Source organism: Sinocyclocheilus rhinocerous, unplaced genomic scaffold (genome assembly GCF_001515625.1).
Source record: "Sinocyclocheilus rhinocerous isolate Xijiao unplaced genomic scaffold, SAMN03320098_v1.1 scaffold273, whole genome shotgun sequence".
Taxonomy (NCBI): domain Eukaryota; kingdom Metazoa; phylum Chordata; class Actinopteri; order Cypriniformes; family Cyprinidae; genus Sinocyclocheilus; species Sinocyclocheilus rhinocerous.
The window spans coordinates 1,926,101-1,943,737 of NW_015656360.1; the positions used below are offsets into that span (position 1 = coordinate 1,926,101).

Sequence of the window (17,637 nt, forward strand, 5' to 3'; positions counted from 1 at the left end):
TCAAGTGTGCTTCTGTGCCTAATACAAATAATGCAGAACTTTACTACCACTCAAAGGTTTGGGATCAGTACAATTTTTAATTAATACTTTTATTCAGCAGGGATGCATTAAAGAAGAACATCAGGTGAATATTAGATACACTATCATACCTTTAACTTGGATGAGCATAAGTTTGTTGTATGGCACTGTGGGTCTGCTCCCTTTTCCAGAGAAAGAGACATCAGCTGGGGTGCAGTTAGAATTTTTCATAGCTTGAATAATAAAGTTTTTAAAAAATATATAATAATTATGATGCTAAATATGTTTAATGCTGTTAATACATTAAATTAATCATGACAAAATAGTTTAACCAGCAAAACTGTCATTGTCACTGGCTGACAAGTCTATACTAATTCAGGAATATAAAACAGTTACAAATTTTCATTTTAAACCTGTATTATTCTCCATTTCGCTGTTTTCTTCAGACTGCATGAAATCCTGTTGGATATCCTCTCGAGCAGCAAGAGCGCGTAATGGATTCCTCGAACCCTGGGTCCTGCGGGATGGCCGAACTGAACGCCTGTGCTCGGCTACAGCTGAGCTCAAACTAAACACAAACAGAGCGTTAACTTATATCTTCTCACACACAGGGAAATCCCTCACAGATGTACAGATGCTGGCTTTACATTGGTGTGTTGGTCTGACAGAGAGTGCTCAGGTCTGACTCTGTGTCTCCTCCAGTGGTCGGATACGCTGGTAGTGAAGAGTGTTCAGAAGTCATCTCAGCACCAAACATCTGACTCTCTTGGACTTCACTGGCGCAAATGGTTTGTGTTTCTTTAAAGATGAGTCTGGGAGAGTCTTCCTCCTCACAGCTTGCCTGAAATAACAGACAAACTGAATTAGTTGATATTCTAATATATTCTAATATCCATTATTATATTTCAATGTTTGAATAGATTAAAGGTCAAAAGTTTGGGCTTGGTAAGATCTTTTAATGTTTTGGAAAGAAGTCTCATATGCTCAGCAAGGCTGGATTTATTTGAACAAATATACAATAAAATGAAATATTATAATTTAAAATAACTGTTTTCTAATTAATTATATATTTTAAAATGTAATTTATTTCTGTGATGGCAAAGCTGAATTTTCAGCATCATTACTCCAGTCTTCAGTGTCACATGATCCTTCAGAAATCATTCTAATATGCTGATTGGCTGCTCAAAAAAAACATTTCTTATTATTATCAATGTTAAAAACAGCTGTGTAGTTGTGTAAATATTTTTTGTGGAAAGTTATAAATTTTTTCAGCATTATTGCATGAATAGAAAGTTTAAAAGAACAGCAGAATTTTGTAACAATGTAGAAGTCTTTATTTTCACCTTTGACTAATTTAATGCATCCTTGCTGAATAAAGGTATTTCTTTTTTTTTTAAATCTTACTGGCCCCAAACGTTTTAACAGTAGTGTCTATGTATCTTTAAAAATACCATGAGTCTCCCCGTCACCTGTGGTTGAGTTTGAGTTGTGTTGGAAACCTCCTGAGCTTCATAAGAAAGACTCCTCTAGAGAGGGAGAAAGAAAGAAGAAGAGTATAATAATAGCAATTGTCTAGGTCTGCCAGTCAAAGTTAAATCAATTCAATGACATGCCATTATTGACAGTTAAATGTTGAAAATGTTTTGCTCAAATGTATTCTGCGGACCTTAATATGGCAAGGCAGCAAAAACACACACACACACACACACACACACACACACACACATTCACAACACACTATACAGTAAAACAGATGCACCAATGTTATATTTAAAAGCACATGCTTAGAGCAATAGCAGTTTATGAACACATTCATTACATTCAGTCATATGAAAATTCACACCAAATGTTCTACATGGACATAAAAACATGAAAGAAATTCTCACCTCATTGAAAAACATCACATACTGAGGTGTGGAGCTTGAACGAGTGTATATAGAGGAAAATACAGGCTCCTGAGAGGAGAGGAGAGGAGAGGAGAGGAGAGGAGGTTGATTAATGAAATCTCATTCTCTTCCATTTCCAATGCAAAAATATATGGTCAGTTAAATAGAATGAATACAAAGAAACGACAACTAATGAAACTCACTTTTTAACACATAAAGTAATAAGCAATGATATATGGTAATTTAGTCAGTTAAAGTAACAGAAACACTTCCAATCAAACCTGTAAAAACACACATAATATTCTTACCCAACATTGAGTTTGAAGATTAGACTCAGCTGTAGTGACATTCTCATCCTACAGGGGGCAGTGTGGAAACCAGGGAGGAGAAAGACATGAGGAAACATTAGAGTGACACATGTGACTCACATGCTGCATGCCAATGCACACTTAACACAAACATGCATGCTGATGCATTTATTTACTCACAAAAATATGAATACACCTCCTAGTAAATATGACCTAGTTAAATTCGCTTAGATACATTAGCTCTCTGTAAAAACACAATGAAATTATCATCTACTGTACAACACACATACAGTTCACAAACCTGTGGCGCACTGCTCAGACTGATATTGCACCTTGCTTTATCACTTTGCTTTTCCTCTTCTTTCTCAGTTCCTGCTGAGTCTATCACCCTGTGGAAAACATTTTCTCATTTAATAGGGCCAAAACACTGCAGAATTAAATAATAATAATAATAATAAAATTTTAACAAACTCAATCCACCTAATTTTTTAAACGCAGAAGTAAGCTATTTTCTGTGAATGTGCAATTAATATAATATATAATAATTATCAATTAAATAATAAATAATAATATGACAACAAATGCAAATACAATACAGTTTGCAATATGAAGCAGCATAACAGACTGTTTTTGTAATTAATTAAAACAGTCTGGAAGCAGCTGACACCAGAAGCCTTGCAAATGGCTGTGCTTGCATAAGGTGAATAGCTTTCATCAGATCGTCCCCTAATTTGGGGTACATAATCCTCATACTACGTAGTTTAAAAGTAGCACATCAACTATTTTTATGGTGAAGAAGACACAAATCAGGAAGTGAGGCTGTATCTTTGCACACTTTGAGGTACTGACATGAGACTTACTTTGTATCACTGCCACAATGATTTGTAATACAGGAGCACTTTGGTGACAGTGCCACCTACTTATAAAAATCTCACAAAACTTTAAAATAACCAATGGTTTAAAATCACAATCCTTCCCAATTACTCAGAAAAATCCAGTCTGTTTTAAAGATTTATACATTCCAATTGTATGACAGATTTCCATCAGAATGAATTGAGTGATCTTTAAATTCTGTGTGTATAATGAATTCTGAATACATGTGAAGAATTTAATCAAAATGAAATAAAAGAACTTTGATACCAAGGATCCCAAACAGGAAGTGAGGCTGCATCTTGATAATACAGAGTAAGAACCACCTTACTCTTATTGGATGTGCAAAGTTTCAAGTCAGCAGCACCTACTAATAATCTGTATCTGTTTGTAAATTTTTTAATCAATATTGTTTGAAAATCTGACTGCGAAAGAGTGCTATATATATTCTGGTAAAACTACATTTATTGTTTATTTACTGTCATGTTTAAACAAATGAATGCACCCTTCCTGTAAATCTTAATGAGCCCAAACGTTTGAAAGGTAGAAAGAGCGAAAGAGTGAAAGGGAGAGAACCTGTCACTGATGGCTGATTCTCTGCTCTGTTCTGTGGTCTGGAGGTCCTCTGATAGAAATGGACGTTCCTCAGGCTTTGGAGCAGATCTCCATGTTCTGCCAGAGGATGCAGAGGCTTCCTTCCTTGCCCTCTGCCTCCAGGGAGCACTCGAGAGAGGAGCCGGTTCCACAGGTGACACCTGTTTAATTTGTTAATAAAAATGATTGTTATGATTATACTGGGGGGGGGACCAAAGTGTTTTTTTGTTTTTTTAGTTATTTATTATTATTTTGTTGTGATGGCTATGCTAAACATGCACCAACCAGCATAAACCAGCATGAAACTCATACATTTTCATCAGGGTCACTAGATCTAAAGCTTTTGTAACACATACTGATTAGCTCACCATTGGACAGATTTAACATTTACTCCACAAGTGGCAAATGGAGATTAATTCTGGTAATCACAGACATGCAGACCTATACAGTATGTCCACTTACCAAATTGACCTCATCCACAGTGATGGGCTGTGTGCGGTAACGGGCACCCTTCTGTCTGCGTCTCTCAGAGGCCTCTAGAGGGCTGCTGTCTCTCACAGGACTCCCCACAGCACCCAATATTGGCTGAGACAGTTTGTTGAAGAGAGCCAGTTTCTCACTCATCGATAGTTTAGTGCCAGCATCGTCCTCCACCTCTGGCTCAGCCTCACCTGCCTCACCCGACTGTGGACTGAAGAAGAAACAATAGACAGTGAATAAGCTCATCATCTTTTTCCCCAATACGCTGCTTGTTTTTAACTCTCAGAATTACGGTTTAAAGTAGCAGTGGCACTTCTGCAGATGGAGTGTTGAGCTGCAAAATGAGAACGTTGAATCAAAGAAGTCCTGCCTACCTCGCTGCAATAACTGTTTCCTCAAAGGTGATTGGCTGAGTGAGTGCCCGAGGGTCGTTGTTACGGCGAACTCTACGCGCATGGAATCTATTACTGGCGCGAGGTTTGAGGAATGAGGATGCCTCAGGTGAAGCTGTCTTCTCTAACTCCTGATGGCGGAACAACAATTAAATAAAAAATTAATTGAAAAAAATATCAGAATGTTCATGCTATTCTTTTCCATAAAATGAATGTGAATGCTGGCCAAGGGCCATCAAACTCAAATAATGACCATGAAAGTGATTTCAGATTTCAGTCTTACATTCATGTTGTCATACACTCTAATATACTCCACGTTTGGTCACAATTCACTTTCATTGTACGTGAAACACTTTTGTGAAAATCTACCTCCACAGAAGAATGAATATCATTAATCACATCAACATGTGGATGACTAAATGACAGAATTATCATTGTTGGGTGAACAATTCCTGTAATTTCTGTATCGCCAAGAAAATGAAATTGCAATGCCATTTTTAATGTCTCTGTCTCTGGTGTAGCAGCAGCAGAATGAATAAAATAGAGCCTGGGTTGGCACTCTGGGTAAGGAAGACACAGTAACCAGTGAAACCCAGTGGGTCACGCTGTAACCAAACACTCCAGGTGTCTTATTACCACCTACGACCCAAAGACAGACAAAGCAAAAGAACAGAGAAGAAAAAACATACTGGAGCAGAAATACAGAGAGAATACCTCAAAATTACAAATACCTAGTAAATTAATGACAGTGTATTCAAAATTCATTGTCTAATGTTTCCTAGCAGCATCTCATTATTTTTCACAATTCATATGTTTACTTTATTATGAACAAACTCTGAAAGATTAAAAACATCTTTGTATGTGAGTATATGTTCTGAGTGTGTAATTTCTGAAAATATAAGGCAATGATGCCTGGCAAAACAGAAAGGTCATAAAAGTACTAAATACTAAAACACCAAAAGGTGTATTTTATGGTAATGGATAAGTATGCAGTATTTATAATTAGCTTCTATTAAGAACAGTAAATTGGGAAGTCCCCACACGGGTAAATATATACAAGGTGTGTGTGTATTCCATCCATGGCAATGACCTTTTTCTTTTCAGCCTGCAGCAGTTGCTAAAGCGATATGGTGGGCTCTTGTTTCACCTACTTTAAACAGAGACATCTTGGCAGCTACACTCATCTTGGCTCTGTCATCTGTCTTTACATCCACTGCAAGAAAACAACAAGCACACCATTACATGTGGACAAGGCTCTCTAAGTCACACACATGGATTTTACTGCATTAGACTGCATTACTCCTAATGTGGCACAATGTAAACTGAGTGAACTCACCCTGCTAATTTACACACACAGACACATGTTTATCTAATTGAGAACATACCATAACTACTACTGTTTTGATTAAGTTGATTAAGTGAATTATAATGAATTAACTGTAACTCAAACCTTTACATTAAAATACATTTTGCTTTTTTCAGAATTATTTAAAATATTATTTATATTGTTTTTGTAATTGAGGATGTCCCTAAAGAGGGGTTTTGTCAGATTTCACTCAGATCTGAGGACAAATTTGGCCACAAACTATAGCTATCTAAATGCATACGCGCACTCGCATGTGCATTTGATTCACCTTAGATCATATTAAAATGTCTGTGTGAGATCACTAAATGACTAACAAACATATCATACATACTCTCTCACACACTCATAAACTCATTGCACTGTGTTTGGCCAAACGCACAAACAGCCTGGCAGATGTATTCTTCACCTGTGCGTATTTCTCTTGACTGGCAGATTTACAGCTGATCTCAAACACACACACACACACACACACACACACACACTTCTTCCCTCTGTTTGTCTCTCAGGTCATGTGTGAACTTAGTTCATTATATTAACACTAACTGTGTTTTTAGATGATTTGATGATTATATGTCCTAAAAAGCATGCCTTATATTTGTCACTCTATCAGCTTGCTCTAACATAACCTTGTAAGATTTATCTTCTCTCTGGTAATAAAACAGAGGTCATTATAACTGTTTACGACAGTATCCACTTACTTACAATATATGCATGTTCAAGAGTGTGTTTATGTTTTGGTTTACTATGGTATTCTGCACACTTTCACTACACACACAGTCTTACTTTGATCCATCGTTTTACTCCATCATAAAAATGTTATTTTTTTAATAGGTATTATGTTGCGTTAATACTATGTAGAGGTAGAGTTACAAAACTTTTAAAAGACCACTCAGACTACAGCTACGCAACCATTTACAAAAAAACACATCCATATGTACCAACGACAGTATATACACTACCGTTCAAAGTTTTGGGTCAGTAAGATTTCTTTTTTATTTTACAAAAAATCAATACTTTAATCAAGGGTGCATTAAATTGATAACATATGAAAATAATAACATGTATGATGTTACAAAGTATTTCTAAGGAAACTAATAAAAGTAAATGCAAATCAAAGAATCTTAAAAAATATATATCATGATTTCCACAAAAATATTAAGCAACATTGATAATAATAAATGTTTCTTAAGCAGCAAATCAGCATATTAGAATGATTTCTGAAGGATCATGTGACACTGAAGACTGGAGTAATGATGCTGAAAATTCAGCTTTGCATGAAGGAATAAATTACACTTTCATATATATTAAAATAAAAGTAAAGTTATTTTTAATTGTAATAATATTTCACAATATTAAAATTTTTACTGTATTTTTGATCAAATAAATGCAGCCTTGGTTAGCATAAGAGACTTCTTTAAAAAAAAAAGCATTACAAATTATACCAACCCCTAATTTTTTTTGCATTGCAAAAATATGCAGTATTATAACATCATCTTTGTTTTCATCTATTTACCTTATCACAGTTTTTTTCTATTCAATTCCATGAGTTTTCAGAGTTTTAGCTTAATCTTCTTCATCAATAATTAAATTCAAAACTGCTGAAAAAGTGAAATGAGCTTCTCACTGCAGGTTTTAGCTTTAGCACCACATTAATTACTTAATTACTTAAATCACTTAAATTAAAAATGCAGCAATTTTAAGCACTTACTTTGCGAGGTGTCTTGATTTTCATTGTCCATTTTTCTGTGAAATAAAGAAATTAATTAGAATTCTCAAAGTAAAAGGACCGGACAATCAAACTCGCACTCAACCACTCACTCAGTCCTTCTCATGCAAAGTAAGTGATACACAGAAAAAAGTGAGATGACTTCACGCCAGATCTGCTTTAACAAGCCTCTCCTGCACTACAGGCATTGTGACAGACACAGACACATCTGTGCAGGTTATAAGCATGACATAATGCTAACTATTAAAACTATGAGCTCTCACACACACCCTGTTTGATGATGCTATCAAGCACATAAGATACATGCTGAACTCATTTCCTGACTCAAAGGAAAGGACTGTGCTGACTTATGATATCTGACATCTGTTAATATATTCCAGGTAGTTATGATATTGAAAGGTTTATTTTAATAGCAATAAAAAGTCCTTTGATTTTACTTTCAAACTAAATAGCAACACACCCAGCACTTTCTTTCTTAAACATTTGCTTGTCACTATGCAATAATCCAACAAGGTCTACACACACACACACACACACACACATACAGGTGCATCTCAATAAATTAGAATGTCGTGGAAAAGTTCATTTATTTCAGTAATTCAACTCAAATTGTGAAACTCGTGTATTAAATAAATTCAATGCACACAGACTGAAGTCTTTGGTTCTTTTAATTGATTGGATTTTGGCTCACATTTAACAAAAACCCACCAACTCACTATCTCAACAAATTAGAATACTCCATAAGACCAATAAAAAAAAACATTTTTAAATATGTGTGTGTGTGTGTGTGTGTGTGTGTATGTATGTATGTATGAATGTGGTAACACTTTAGTTTAGTGTTAGAATTATAGAATTATCATATTGGATGTTCATTATAAAACACATATGTTTTATATGTCTTATTCTGCATGACCATATTCTACATCCCTTAATCCTACCCACAAAAATAAAAAAAGGCAATTACAACTTTTTATCTCACAATTCACTTTTTTTGTTTTGAATTTTGAAAACTCGCAATTCTGAGAAAAAAGGCAGAATTGTGAGATACAAAGTCAGAATTCTGATATTTTCCTTGCAATTCTAAGTTTCTATCTCCTAATTCTGACATTTTCTCAGAATGCTGAGTTTACATTTCTCATTTCTGTTATTTTGTTTCCACCACTGAAGAAAAAAAAATGTAATTGCTACTTTTCTTGTCACAATTTACATCTCGCAATTCAGCAAAAATAAGATTGAATTGAAACTCAGAATTGCAAGGGAAAAAAAGTCTGAACTGTGAGATAAAAAGTCACAATTAGCTTTTATTAATACCATTAATTTTTTATCCCGTGGCAGAAACATGCTCCCATTTATGTACATACACCACTGTTCAAAAGTTTGGGGTTAATGCAATTTTTAAATGTTTTTGAAAGAAGTCTCTTATTCTCACCAAGATTATTTTTATTTAAAAAAATGCACAGTAAGACAGTAACATTGCAAAATATTACTACAATTTAAAAATAACCTTTTAAGTTCAAAAGAAAAGCATTTATTTAAAAAAGAAATCTTTTGTAACATTATAAATGTCTTTACCTTCACTTTTGATCAATTCAAAGCTTCCTTGAATGAAAGTATTAATAATAAAAAGAACTGCTCACAAAATTCTGAACGGTACTGTATGTATGCAATGAATCAGAGGCATTTGCATGTATGAATGGTTCTTGTCACATGATAACAGGTTAATAACAGGCAAAACACCCAATAAAGTTAATGTGACTAGGTAGTAAGCAACTGCTGTAAGCACACTGCAGGCCTAAGTGGAGATCAGAGACAGGCGTCTCCATACCCGCAGCTGTCCTTTATCTCACTGGCTGTAACGGGTTGAGTACGAAAGCGTTCACTATTTTTGCGGCTCCCTGCAGGATCCCCTGGCATGTATCTGCGGGCACGCCGATGACTTCCCTCGGCACCTGGTTGAAGTGCTATGTCAAGAGTCAAGGCCACCACGCCACCATCAGTGGCTCTAATATTTGAATAGACAGACCACAACAGATGGAGGAGAGGAAGAATGTGTGGATGTGGGAAAAAGAAACAGAGAAAGAAGGAATGAGTCAAAGGAAAAGATTAGAAAAGGACTCCTTTTCTTTGCTACTCCTCACAGCACACTGAAGATGGTAGAGTGTTAGACAGCATCAATCACACTGTCCCAAAACTACGGGTGCACATTAGCATTGTGTTACCACCACAAAATGTGCACAGAACACAATTTATAACATAAAGAGATAAACATAAAGTCCAGTGAACCCCAAAATTGAATATTTAGCATACAAGGATACAGATCCAGCCAACATTGAATCCAATGCTTAAAATATTGTTTAGCACGTTTAGAATTTAGAATAGTTCGAATTTTTACAAAATATTTTTTTAAAAGATTTTAAATGTTTGAAAGTCTTTAAAAAAGTGTTGAGCATAATATATACTGTATGTGTGGATGAATTAAGTCTATTAATTTGTTGATTCAACCGGAGCTATTTTTAATTATATTTATATATTTACATTTATATTTATACACTACTGTTCAAATTGGGGGTCAGTAAGATTTTTTGCTGTTTTTGAAAGAAGTCTGTTATGCTCACCAAGGCTGCCATTTCTTGAACAAAAACATATGAAAACAGTAATATTGTGAAATACTATTACAATTTATAAATAACTTTTTCCAATTTTGAATATATTTTAAAATGTAATTTATTCCTGTGAAGGCAAAGCTGTATTGTCAGCATCATTACTCCAGTCTTCAGTGTCACATGATCTTCAGAAATCATTCTAATATGCTGATTTGCTGCTCAAGAAACATTTCTTATTAACGTCAATGTTAAAAACAGTTGTGTTGCTTAATATTTTTGTAGAAACTGTGATACATTTTTTCAAGATTTTTAGATAGTTCAAAATAACAGCATTTATTTGAAATAAAAATATTTTGTAACATTATACATATCTTTACTGTCACGTTTGACCAATTTAATGCATCCCTACAGAATAAAAGTAATAACTTCTTAAAGAAAAAAAAATTATTACTGACCCCAAACTTTTGAATGGTAGTGTGTATATACATTATATTAATATGTATTATATATTAAAATATATACAGCTTTTATAAGACTGTTGTGAATACAATTTCAAACATATTTTAAAGTGGACACTTTATGAAATATTATTATTATGCACAATTCTGGTGTTAGCGTTAGCACTGGCCAAATAACTGAAAAAGTTTTGCCTGAGGTAATGCAAACAGAATGAAGCGGGAAATGAACACGCACACTGAGGCATCCCTACACTCTATCTGATGGAGCTGGGCTCGAGGTTTGCTGTAGAAGAGCATTCTTCAGCTGGCCTACTGATACATGAGTGTGTAACTGGGGAGTGTCGGGGGTTGAGGGCCCATGGGAGTCTGGAGGGTTTTCCCCAGCCACTGTACCATACGAGCCCAAAAAACATTCCCTGGAGAGAGGCAGAAGACTTCAACTAGAGACAAGAACTGGAGGAAATACAGTGTGCAAGGAAGGGACAGCTGAGAGACAAGAGGGACAGAGGTAAATAAAGAGAATGATAAAAGTGTAGCTGGAAATTTAAGATTTATTTGAATTGCATGTATAATTTCCATCCATTTGGATTACACCGTTTTGACATAAGGAAACTAATAAACATAATGTGATGTATATTTGCCAGTCATACATAAATTAAACAAATATGATTTCTATAATAGTACTAATAAACTGAATGTGTTTTAAATACGCAATAACCAGGTTTATATATTTATCATCAATAAATCAACTTTGTTTCAATCTCATACTTTTCAACTAATCCACAACTATAGCCATATTTTAAGCATATTTATACTTTTCAACTGAATTAATGTCATTGTTTTCACAATAAACAGATGCATGCTGATTCTAAGCAAGTTGAATGAATGCCATTTAAAAATATTATTTAAATAAAACCAGACAGATACAAATTGTGAATAACAGAATATGCCATAATATTTTGAGTACAGAAATCTTGTTTCGTTTATATGATTGTCAAACATGCATCACATTGTTTATTAGTTTGTGTTAAAACAGTGAAATTCAAATTCAAATAAGTTTGGCCTAAATATTTTTAGTGTACAGGGAAATATTGCAAAACCTAATGAGGATTAGAATATATTCAAAGCGTGATCTTCTTAAACATTTGCAAAAGATTTTCCATAACTCCCTCCTTGCGATTAATGTCCCGTTATGTCCACAACAAAACCAGGAATGTAAACAAGAAGAATTTTGACTTGATATTTTCAATATGATTTAAAATTATATTGGAATATAAGAGAGAGGAATGTCACAAATCTTTGTATGCTACAAAGGCACAGGAAAGCTCACCTGTTTTGGTGTGTGTTCTCTCCACGCGCATTCACCTTACACCCATTGGATATCTTTTCAGGACCAGGCCTTTCTTCTAGTGGCGTTTGTCCATTCCTCCCCATCCCTCCATTCATACCTCCTGAAACAGACTTATCCGCATAGGTAGAGTCACAGACGCCGCGTCCTTCCCTCTCTCTTCTCGACCACTTTGACGGAAGCTCCTCCTCCTGGCTGCCGTAACGTTCAGCCAGTTCTCGGCGTCTCTCTGCTTTGTAGCGAGCTATCCGTTCAGCTCTGGACTCCTGGGTTGCACTTTCCATTTTGTCCATATCATTAACTCACTGTACCTGAGTTAGGGAGAAAAATTCCTGGTGTGTGATTAAGATGATAGCAACACCTCAATTTGGAAAAACAAGGGTGGAGTCACAACTGAAGAAAGTTTGGCTGATCAGAAGCTCAAATTACAGCAGGTTCCTCTAATAATATGTTTGAGTACCATCCTGATTACTTCCCTGAGGACATGGCACTGTTGAAAAACAAATAAAAGAGTTCTTGATTAAAACAGATGTATTTATAAGCTTGACATACAGAGGTGTCACATATTTATAAAAAGGAGAATGCGAAAACAAGTTAATTCAGCAATCATCTTACACACAAATATAGACTCATTTTACTTTTTCATTTCACAGTCCATGCAAGGCTATAAACCTACCTGTAAAACTAGCAATTCCCTTTCCTAATTATCTGTGTAAGTGTGCTCCATGACCTGCTTTGCTGAGCTCCTGCATTTGGGAAACTCCTCTTGCACTGACACTCTACACCACTGAAGTGCAGCTCAACTTTGAGGGCAAACCATTCATCAGACAAGCTGATCCATCAACACCCAACACAGGTGTATTTTAGTATATTTCAGTTTCAGCAAGTTTACTGCTTATTTTCCTACTAACAAAAATAGCAATAACACTTACAATACCCCCCCCAAAGAAAAAAAATGATTCTAACATAAAAACAAACAACTGCTTAGACCAGCATAAATGACAAGATTCAAATTCCAAGAAGCATGCAATATAGCATAAAATGATTAACCTTGCTAAATGTGTATCAGCTATTTTCACAGACCCCACTGACCATTTAATACCTCAAAAAACGTTGGGGGTCAGTAAGATTCTCTTATGCTCACCAAGGCTGCATTTAAATCACAGTAAAAACAGCAATATTATGTGATATTATTACAATTTTAAATGACTGTTTATCCTTCAGAAATCATTCTAATATGCTGAAACATTTATTATTGTCATCAATGTTGAAAACAGTTGTGCTGCTTAATATTAATGTGGAAACTGTAATGCATTTTTTAGGATACATTCATGAATATAATGTTCACAAGAACAGCGTTTATATTAAATAATTTAAACATTTTGTAAAATTAATTATAAATGTCTTTACTGTCAGTTTTGAACAATTCAATACGTGCTTGCTGAATAAACATTTTAATTTGTTTTAAAAATAAATTCAATGCAAAGCACACGCCTGCTAATTGTCTTTTTGGATTTTTTTTTTGTTTTTGTTTTTTTGCTGAGGTCTATTATCTATCAAATAGATGATGATGGTCAGAGGAACACGTTTTAAGGAAAACTATCATTCAATTTAGAAATTACTATTGTTGTTAATTTTACACATCTCTTTGATCCCACACATACAGTACACAAATAAAGGTTCTTCATTAGAATTGGTGCATGGAACCTTTCCATTGTACAAACAGTTCTTAATAGTGGGAATAAATGTTATTTTATAGCGGGAAAAGGTTCTTCTATTAAGAACTGTTCACTGAAAGGTTCTTTGGGGAGCAAAAATGGTTCTTCTATGGCATTTCTGTGTAAACAACCTTTTGGAAGCTTTACTTTTAAGAGTGTATTGTAAAGACAGTCATTTCTGAACAATAACATGAAGAACCTGAAGAGCAAGTGGAACTAATGCATCTGGTCTGAAAAGAGCCTGTAAGCCATCATCTTGTTAGTCACACTCAGCTGTAATACATGACATTACCCAAACAGCACCGTTCAGAGCATGCCTTCCTAAATTATCATTCATGAACCCACAGATATAGTTACCTAGTCACCAAGCTGCCATAACAACACAAACACAGCTTTACTCATACATAAATAATGACATCATCATGTTTTCACCCATATAACATAGACCTGGCATGTGGTGGACGGTCAACCCATGGGAGCCCTAAGAGAGCTGCTGTAGGGAATGTACCATTGTGTGTGTTTGGAAAGCCAGACTAAAGATGGTGATGAGACTGAACTATAATTACCAATTACTCATGTTTTTTTTTTTGTTTTTTTTTAAACCTTTGAAAGTGTTAAGAATAGCTTTTGAAATGGGAATATCTAGTAATGACTGGTTACAATCTTGAAGTTTAGTCCATCAAAGAACAGCTATGAGTGTGTGTGTGTGTGTGTGTGTGTGTGTGTGTGTGCGCTAGCGAGCATCCGATGTAAAGTCACGTTTTCGTTTCGAAGAAGAAGTCACGCTGTTAGCATTGTTCCAACGTGCTCTGAAGCGAAATTATAATCTCACAAAGTGTTTATTCATTTTACGGGTCAGCTAACTGTGAGGTGACACTGCAGAGTATATTGTTCATGTGTTTATATGTGTAATCACTTTGCTAGTTGAATTAATTCGTTACCATACAAACAAATAACCGCTCCGGCACTCCCGCGGACGGTTTGTTCGCGCGCAGGTAACGTTACTGCGAGTGTGGATGAACAAATACTGAAGTTACAGTGGGCTTTATCATGATATCAAAAAGTAATTACTGTTTGCTTATTAATATGATAATGTTCTGTAACTGTGCTTTCAGTCATTGAATTAATTATTTACTCAAAACTGTTAAATTAGATAAAATATAAATATGTGTATTTTTTTGGTGCTTAGTTATAATTTGATGTAATACTTTATTGTGTTTCTGAATTGTTTAATGTGAGTTTACTTGTATAAGCCACTTTCCATGTGCAGTTATGCTCAGTAATGTTGTTTAAGTAGTTTTGTTTACTGATATAGTGCATCAATAATAAAATACATTTAACCAAGAGAAAAAAACCTTGTGTGTACATTAATAATTAATAAATGATTAATGTGTCCACTTTACTTCAAAGTTCACTTTCACAGGTTAATGATGTTCATAACTCATTAATAAATGGTTCACAGGTGTTCACTTTTAAGGTTCGCTTTCCTCTGTCCTGTAGGTTTTGACACCAGCATTTTGCCCATCTGTAAAGATTCTCTCGGGTGGATGTTCAACAAGCTGGACATGAATTACGACCTTCTGCTCGACCAATCAGAGCTCAGCGCCATTTACCTTGACAAATACGAGCTGTGCATGCGGCCACTGTTCAACTCCTGCGACTCCTTCAAAGATGGAAAGCTGTCCAACAACGAGTGGTGCTACTGTTTCCAGAAACCTGACGGTGAGTTATACGACATTATACATATACATTATATTGGGCAGTATTTCACAATGGGGAGCTAGGCATAATTTGAATTAGAAAAGTCACAGACACTGGACTGTTTTAAATGTGTTTCTCCAGGCATGCCGTGTCAGAACGAGATGAACAGGATTCATTCTCAGAGCCGGAGGAAGGCTCTGATAGGTGGGTGGATTTGATGAACAGCTGTTAGCTCCTCCCCCTGAATCCAGCATGAAACGACTTGTAAGTGTGTGTGTGTGTGTGTGTGTGTGTAGGGGCTCCTCTGCTCCTAAATAAGCAAACTGAAAGCATCAGCATTCTGCCAGATCCTCTCACAACTGAAACACAATAGGCCCAGTATAATAACAGAGTAGAGATCCAGCAGTACTACAGCAGAGAATGGGGTACCACTTCACTCAGTGAGCCTTATATGGTGTTTCAGGAACCCAGAGTTTGAGCTCTCAATTCTACTGAACTCATAACATGAGGAATCACAATTTTCATAATCTTCTGATATAATAGTGTTCTTCCTCCAAGAACTTTAAGGGACTGTTTATGAAAACGTAAATTTGTGAAAATGGTGATGTCATATGCATGCATATTACATGTTCAGTCAATAGGAATGCATATGTGTGCAGGCGTGTATTTTTGTCTGTAGTTGCCAGTGTGTCACCAAAGCCTGTAAATGGCGCTAGCGAGCATCCGATGTAAAGTCACGTTTTCGTTTCGAAGAAGAAGTCACACTGTTAGCATTGTTCCAACGTGACCAAGAGAAAAAAACCTTGTGTGTACATTAATAATTAATAAATGATTAATGTGTCCACTTTACTTCAAAGTTCACTTTCACAGGTTAATGATGTTCATAACTCATTAATAAATGGTTCACAGGTGTTCACTTTACATTAAGGTTCACTTTTACAGATTACTAACGTTTATAGATCATTAATAAATGGTTCGCAGGTGTTCACTTTACATTAAGGTTCACTTTTACAGGTTACTAACGTTTATAGATCATTAATAAATGGTTCGCAGGTGTTCACTTTACATTAAGGTTTACTTTCACAGGTTACTAACGTTTATAGATAATTAATAAATGGTTCACAGGCGATCACTTTATATTAAGGTTCACTTTCACAGGTTACTAACGTTTATAGCTCATTAATAAATGGTTCACAGGTGATCACATTACATTAAGGTTCCACTTTACATTAAGGTTCACTTTCACAGGTTACTAACGTTTATAACTAATTAATAAATGGTTCACAGGTGATCATTTTAAGGTTCATTTTTAGACATTATTACCGTTTATAACTCATTAATAACTGGTTCACAGATGTTCACTTTACATTAAGGTGCACTTTCACAGGTTATCAATGTTTATAAATCATTAATAAATGACTCATTACATTAAGGTTCACAGGTAATATTGGAATTAAAATTTTCAATATTAATATCTCATCAAGTCATGGGTGTGCTTTTATTATTTTTTCCCCAAAATAAAAATCAAGATGATAATTTACACCTTTATAAACTTTTTATAAAGGGAACCTTAATGTAAAGTGTTACCGAAAAACCTTTCAGTTTTTAGTCCAACTGTTGTTTTATAAACGTATCTTAAATATTGTAATCTGTCAATAGTGGAAATCACAGGTTGGTGCATTTAAAGGGATAGTTCAGTCAAATATGAATATTTTCTCTTTCTTCTGTTGAGCACAAAAGAAGATTGCTGGTAGCCATTGACTTCCATAGTAAATAAATACTACAGAGATCAATGGCTACCAGCAACTGTTTCCAACATTCTTCAAAATATCTTCTTTTGTGCTCAGCAGAAAAAAAAAGAAACTCATACAGGTTTAGAAAAACATGAGGGTGCGAAAATTATTACAAAATTTTTATTTTTGGGTGGGCCATCACAGTCGTCGCAAAGTTAAATAGTAGGAGTTTGTTATATGAGCTGTACAGGAAAAACTGTTCAAATAGTCAAGACAGTAAAGGTTTTTAACGTAAACATTTAAAACAATTTGTTTCATTTACATACAGCTCATATATATATATATATATGAAGATCCTGTTCAGTATTGCATTAAAAATTTACATTTATGCATTTGGCAAACACTTTTATCCAAATCAACTTACATTGCATTCAAA

At 34.9% G+C, this 17,637-nt stretch overlaps 2 protein-coding genes across 2 annotated transcripts in view; one reads left to right on the top strand and one right to left on the bottom strand.

Annotated features, from left to right (window-relative positions):
* svilc (supervillin c) overlaps positions 1-17,637 on the bottom strand; it is a 30,996-nt gene that overhangs the window by 9,188 nt on the left and 4,171 nt on the right. The window contains exons 2-16 of the mRNA XM_016527689.1: positions 12,032-12,539; positions 10,953-11,117; positions 9,466-9,642; positions 7,623-7,657; positions 5,700-5,761; positions 4,531-4,679; positions 4,139-4,367; positions 3,659-3,837; positions 2,514-2,601; positions 2,213-2,260; positions 1,905-1,973; positions 1,488-1,544; positions 666-859; positions 432-586; positions 150-251 (exon numbers count right to left, since the gene is read on the bottom strand). Coding sequence (XP_016383175.1) covers positions 150-251; positions 432-586; positions 666-859; positions 1,488-1,544; positions 1,905-1,973; positions 2,213-2,260; positions 2,514-2,601; positions 3,659-3,837; positions 4,139-4,367; positions 4,531-4,679; positions 5,700-5,761; positions 7,623-7,657; positions 9,466-9,642; positions 10,953-11,117; positions 12,032-12,342 — 2,020 coding nt within the window. The 5' untranslated portion in view covers positions 12,343-12,539. The remainder of the gene's footprint in view (positions 1-149; positions 252-431; positions 587-665; positions 860-1,487; positions 1,545-1,904; positions 1,974-2,212; positions 2,261-2,513; positions 2,602-3,658; positions 3,838-4,138; positions 4,368-4,530; positions 4,680-5,699; positions 5,762-7,622; positions 7,658-9,465; positions 9,643-10,952; positions 11,118-12,031; positions 12,540-17,637) is intronic.
* LOC107720032 (testican-1-like) lies at positions 15,274-15,697 on the top strand. The gene is made up of 2 exons (XM_016527605.1): positions 15,274-15,489; positions 15,610-15,697. The coding sequence occupies exons 1-2, from the start codon at positions 15,315-15,317 to the stop codon at positions 15,684-15,686; spliced, it is 252 nt and encodes an 83-aa protein (XP_016383091.1). The 5' UTR covers positions 15,274-15,314; the 3' UTR covers positions 15,687-15,697.

Bases quoted from the DNA above. Each gene is read 5' to 3' on its own strand.
- LOC107720032 (XM_016527605.1), top strand. From the start codon at position 15,315: ATGTTCAACAAGCTGGACATGAATTACGACCTTCTGCTCGACCAATCA. The intron at 15,490-15,609 runs GTGAGTTATACG...GTGTTTCTCCAG, and splicing joins CTGTTTCCAGAAACCTGACG to GCATGCCGTGTCAGAACGAG.